The sequence below is a fragment of the Triticum dicoccoides genome, chromosome 2A (genome assembly GCF_002162155.2).
Source record: "Triticum dicoccoides isolate Atlit2015 ecotype Zavitan chromosome 2A, WEW_v2.0, whole genome shotgun sequence".
In the NCBI taxonomy this organism is placed as follows: domain Eukaryota; kingdom Viridiplantae; phylum Streptophyta; class Magnoliopsida; order Poales; family Poaceae; genus Triticum; species Triticum dicoccoides.
In genome coordinates, this window is record NC_041382.1 from 14,736,895 (window position 1) to 14,743,192 (window position 6,298).

Sequence of the window (6,298 nt, forward strand, 5' to 3'; positions counted from 1 at the left end):
GAATAATGCATCTATTTGTTAGAATTTTTGCAAAGATGGTCATCTTGAAAGATTTCTTCTTCATGTTAGGGGTACTTTACTATACTTATTGTTTCCTTAGAGAAACTTCAATAATTTGATTAGGAGTGTTGAAGTGCGATGAACTTTTATCCGGTTGCAATGCACGCAATTAATTAGCCTTTATTACTTCAGATGATATTTATTCCGCCATGATGGTTGATAAATAGATGAAAGTTTTTCCATTAAAATTTTTTGTCAATCAGATCAATTTACTCGTAATCATACCCCATGTCCGAAACTTTACGTCATGATCCTCAAATGATACTTTTTTGTCATCAGTGATCTTTGCCTTGAGACATAGTTCAGCCAACCGTGGTTCATAAGAACTGGAATTTTCTCCCGTCGCAACGCACAGGCATTTTTGCTAGTTAACAGAAAAAGTAACAAAAACTGGTTTTGCTAAAAATCCTCTAAAAGCTGGTTTTCCAAAATCTCACGTCTATTTGTTGTCATCCAAACAACACCTGAATCTTCCATCCACCCCACACATACCTACTTTTAACTAGTTTGGCTAAATCATGGGCAGCACAATTAGTCTCTCAGCATGCCAAAAAATGATATGCGGGAAATCACATGCAAGGTGATATATGTCATAAAAAATTGCCGCTGATAGACCGAAAGAGCAACTTCCATTCTTCATTGTCTCTATCATCTCGATGTTGTTGGAGTTCACCTCTATGCGGTTACACCCGACTGGAGTTGCCAAATTGAGAGCCATAAGCGCATCTCCGCACCAATCGATTTCCCCATTTTCTGCCACGACGAATCTGCCATTCGAATCTCTGATGACAACGTCATACGAGCCCTTAGTAAGTCTGGTTCAAAAGCCTCATCCACGTTTAGTCTCACATAGTTTCTCCTTGGTCTTTCCTAGTCATGTCGGTTGATCGTTGTCTTCGCATCGCTCCTCATAATATAGTTAGCAACCAAAGCTGTGATTGCCATTGCTATGAACTCAGGTTCCTGGACCTTTTCATTATGCACTAACTTTCTCCTCTCCCACTATAAATACCAGGAACCAATAGCAATTGCTTCTGTTGAATTTTCAGATCGAGGACCACACATTCTTCAGCTGGTTGTAGCAATAAATATTCTAGCACAACTTCTCCCACATGATCCACAACGCATGCTTTATCAATAGCAAAGTCCAAACCTTGTAACCGCCATATAGTACCTCTTTAGCTTTTGCACAAGTGAATAACATGTGTTTGGTATCCTTTGCTCCTATACCGCATGTAGGACATTACCCAGTCACTTTTATATGTCTGTTAGCCAAAGTCACCCGACATGGTAGCGATCCTAACAAAGTTCGCCAGAGAAATTTTTAAACCTTGGCAGGACAGCTTAATCTCCAGATCGTCCCCCATATTGATGAATTCCATGAGGGCCCGACTGTATTTTCAGGCAACGGAATCGCAAGGATTCGCGCCACATCAACTTGCCAGCATGTTTGGGAAACCAACACTTCATCCCAACGGCTTATAACAGGGTCAATAAAATCACTTACTTTTGATAGTAAATTGCATAATGAATATTTTTAAATAATACTGAACATTTTCTATTGGCATGTTAAATATTTTTGAAATAGATGACGAATATTTATAAAAATGCATGAACACATTTAAAAAAGAATATTGACTAATGCTTACATTTTTTAGAAACAAAATACGAAAATGAAAAAGGAAACTGGACAAAACGACAGAAAAAAATGTTAAGAAAATTGTAGGAACGGCAGCTCATATAACTGGCGGGTGCATCGCACAGATTTTTTTGTTTGTTTTTGAGACAAACCACACAGCTGGTAGTATACTCGAACAATACTCTTTTTTTTAGGGCTACTCGAACAATACTCGAAAAGGAGCAGCAGCACCGAACAAAAAAACTGCCCAAAACATCTGGCCCAACACAACTCGAAAAGGCACAAAGCAAAGACAAAAAAAGGGGCCAGCCCAAAAAGCCAGAAGAGACAATGGCGGGGACATGGGCTGGACCTAAACGAAAAAAAATGACGCAAGCCGACTGAGACGTACTGACCTAGGCAGACTCTGGCCACTGCCCTTGCTGGTGGTGGCCTGTGTTCACACCGCACCATACGCGCGTTCACACTGCTGCATACCCTTCTCCCTCCCACCCCAGGCAGCAAGACATCCATCGATGGATCCGCCGATGCCGAGGTCCCTTGTGTTTCCGTCGATCGATCGGCCGGTGCCGGCGGCCGTCCTCTCCATGGATCTCCCGTTGGAGGTGGCTTTCCGGGCCATGGCGCGCGCCGTGGAGCAGTTCAACTCCTTCGGTGAGAAGCAGGCCAAGCGTCTCATGGTCGCCGGCGCCGGGGGCGGCAAGCTGCGGGAGGTGGCGACCCAGCTGGAGCAGATCCGCGAACTGCTCTGGGGCGTCGACGACGGGAGGAGCTCTCCGGCGGCGGCGGAGTCCTTCTACGGCATCGACGATCTGATCGATGAGATGGAGTACCACAGGCTCGCCTTCCACCTCGAAGCCTCCCCAAATACAAATCCAAAGGTCAGCAATCCCCTCACTTCTGCCCTCAGGCTGGGCAGGCGATTCCTTAGCAGCAGCAGCAGCAGCAGCAGCGATGGGGCGTCCCGCTCCCGGTGGTTCCTCAAGGATCTGGATTCCGTCGCAACCACTCTGGCCACTCTGGCCACTCTGCTCAACCAATTCCAAGGATCCAGTCTGCCGCTTGCCGTCTCGGATGCGGCGCCTCAGGACAACAAGGTGTTTGGCCGCAGCAGGGAGCTCAATGACATCGTGCAAATGCTGACAGAGCCGATGCCATCCCACACCACTGGCTGCAAGATAATCTCCATTGTTGGCTTCGGCGGTTTGGGCAAGACCACGCTCGCCCAGTCGGTCTACGACCACATCGGGGTTAAGGGCCACTTTGATCTTACAGCATGGGCACATGTCTCCGCCAAGCCTGACAGACTGGAACTAGCAAATCAGATACTGCGTTCGGCCAGCCCAGCCTACCGTGGATCCATTGACAAAGATGCCACCTTCGGAGCTCTTCAGTCGCAACTCACTCAACTTCTGGCATCCAAGAGAGTCCTGCTTGTTCTCGATGATGTGTGGGATGTGGCCCAAGATACATGGCAAGAACTCCTCATTCCTCTTAAATCTGCCCAAAGTGGGAGCAGAATTATTGTGACCACCCGAACACCAAAGGTTGCTGACATGCTCGGTGCATCTCACACCTACCACCTGAATCCACTGGGCATCGAAGATTGTTGGTCCTTGTTCCACCGATATGCTTTTGGGGGCTGGAGCACACATGATTCCAGTGATGAACTGGAGCAGATTGGGAGGGTGATTGTTGCTAAAGTCCACGGATTGCCTTTGGCTGTCAAGGTGCTGGCAGGACTGCTTGGAGCTACAAAGAGCACTAAGTACTGGCGTATTATCTCGGAAAAACAATTTTCCGGAGATGCCACTCTCTCCTCGCTGCGTTTGAGCTACAGTTACCTGCCAGGACGACTTAAGCAATGCTTTGCATTCTGCAGCATATTTCCCAGGAACTGGAAGTTTGACCAAAGAACCATGATCCGCCTTTGGATGGCCAATGGTTTTATACAGTCCCAAACCGACACTGGTAAAAGGATGGAGGATCTGGGCACAGATTATTTCAATGCTCTCCTATCTCGGTCATTCTTCCAAACTCTTAGGCAGGGCCCTCGCACACACTGTATCATGCATGACCTGATCCATGATCTTGCAGTGTCAGTTTCAACCAATGATTGCTTTCATATTGAGCCTGGCATGACCCGTTCTATCCCCTCAACGGTGCGCCATATCTCGGTCACTACGGATGGCGTACAAGACATCAATGCTGCCATCAACATGCTACCGAAAAAGCTGCGCACCTTGTTAGTTCTGAGAACTCGTTCTTTCTCCTCATATTGTCTTCAAGGAGACTTCTTAGCAAAGCTCAAGACTTTGCGGGTGCTTGATATTAGCCACTCTGACTACACTGAATTGCCAAGATCCATTTCCTGCTTAATCCATCTCCGTTACCTGTCCTTGTGTCGGACCATTCGGAGTCTTCCAGAGTCGACAAGCAAGCTGCTCCAGCTACAAACGTTGCACTTTACAGACAGGTGTTCCCTTGATAAGCTTCCAGCAGGAATAAGTAGGCTTGTAAAGTTGCGGCACCTTGGAATCGACATGAAGTACATTGCACAGGTGCCAGGCATTGGTCGGCTTATTAATCTGCAGGGATCTGTTGAGTTCTGTGTTAAAAAGGGGGGAGGGCATGCCTTGCAGGAGCTGAATGGCATAAACGGTCTCCATGGCCAACTAAAAATTAAAGGCCTTGACAATGTTTTGAGCAAGGATGAAGCCACCAAGACCGACATGAAAAGAAAAGAGAATCTCAGGGCGCTGAGACTGGAATGGAGTTCAGCTAGTAGAATTCTCACCCCTGTGACTGACTATGAAGTACTAGAAAACCTACAGCCACATCAAAACTTGAAGGAACTTCACATTGTGAGGTATCTTGGCGCAACAGCTCCAAGTTGGTTACAGTATGCTGCGCTGAGGGAGCTGCAATCCTTGCACCTTGTTAATTGCAGGAGCTTGGGCGTTCTACCTCCACTGGGGCTCCTGCCGTCACTCCAACAATTACACATGAAGGAGCTGTGCACAGTTAAACGAATTGGACATGAGTTCTATGGTACAGTTGACTTGTCATTTCCATCCCTGAAGGTTCTTGTGTTTGATGACTTTCCCAGCTTGGTTGAGTGGTCTGAAGTGAGGGCCGATCCATTTCCTTGTCTGCAGAAGCTAGAGATTGTAGACTGCCCAAAGTTGATTCAAGTTCCTGCATTTCCCCCATCTGTCTCTGAACTTACAGTGGAGCGAACATTGTTGATATCCAATATGAGGCTTGCTCCATATTCTTCGTCAAGATTAGAGATACTCACACTGAATGTTTCCACAACTAGTGTACTTTGCAGGGGACTATTCCATCAAAGCCATCTAGAATCTATTGTGGTTTTAAACATAAACGCTGGCTGCAAGCAGCTTGTTTCTGCTGAGGGACTGCACACCTTTACGTCTCTCCAAAAGCTTCAGCTGTGCCACTCTGACATATCAGATCAGAATTTGGGAAGTCTTCTTCAGGTGCTGCCCTCTTTGTACTCGGTTGAGATGATAGATCTGCCCAACATGACATCTCTTCTGGTGCCAACAAAAAATAATTTGTGTACTACCGTCACGGAGTTGCAAATATCAAACTGTCCACAGCTCTCTTCTATAGTCTCCTTGGGTACTTTTGTTTCACTGAAACGTTTGGTGATTGAGAAATGCCCCAAACTGACGGCAGCATCCTTCCCAGTAAGTTTTTGGAGACTCACAGCCCTCAAGGTTCTGAGTATATCATACTGCACAGAGTTCCAGTCCTTACCTAGTTGTGGTCTGCCAACCTCAATAGAAGCACTTCATCTCGTTGGGTGTCACCCAAAGCTGCATGAAAATTCAAGCAACAGAACTGTCAATTCCTGAGAGAAGATTTCTACTCTACACAAAACATTGCTGGCAAAATTCATGTTTTATGTTAGCACTCCTGTTTCTTTCGTTCTTACTACTTCCATTAGGTATTTTTTCAGTTTATTTTGTAATTGTGCCGCTATGTGTTAGCTGTAAATACCGATCTGTGACTTTAATTCTGATAATTGTTTACCTGTACTTCTATCATGGTTCAGATTACAGCCCACCCTTATTGTTTTGTCAAGATGTGGAAATCACAGTATGTTTTCCTTCTTCCTTGAGTTTCTTTATGGACAACAATTCTTATCGCTTTTTGAAAGTGCAACCAATCCCCGGATGGTTTTGATAATTAACAAACATATACATCATTGATCTAATATTCATTGCAAATAGATTTCAGATAAAAAACAACGATTGGCATGACAAAGACTAATGGATGTGGACCTCTCAAAATGTTAAGGACAAGAATTGGCTACTCCAAGACACTACATTTTTGGTTTAGTGATCCAAAATCGCATTGAGTCACTTAGAAAAGCCAATACTATTAAAAGGGGATGAAGTATTGTTGATGAGATTGTTGCTCAAGTGCTTAGTGATATTGCTTCAAAAATCCTCAGTCATTTTCTCAAAACACATCTGTCCAAAACCCTAATTCCCTATCATGGTCCCACCGAAATCTTCCATCCGGACCCATCGAGATGACCACTACCATTGCCACTGCCAAACCCTAGCA

General features: G+C 45.4%; 1 protein-coding gene across 1 annotated transcript; it reads left to right on the forward strand.

Moving 5' to 3' along the window:
- Positions 1 to 2,125: 2,125 nt before the first annotated feature.
- Positions 2,126 to 5,789, forward strand: LOC119352785 (putative disease resistance protein RGA3). The gene has a single exon (XM_037619369.1). The coding sequence runs from the start codon at positions 2,215 to 2,217 to the stop codon at positions 5,578 to 5,580; it is 3,366 nt and encodes a 1,121-aa protein (XP_037475266.1). The 5' UTR covers positions 2,126 to 2,214; the 3' UTR covers positions 5,581 to 5,789.
- The last annotated feature ends 509 nt before the right edge of the window (positions 5,790 to 6,298 follow it).

Excerpts from the sequence above, each read along its gene's own strand:
- LOC119352785 (XM_037619369.1), top strand. The coding sequence starts at position 2,215 with ATGGATCCGCCGATGCCGAGGTCCCTTGTGTTTCCGTCGATCGATCGG.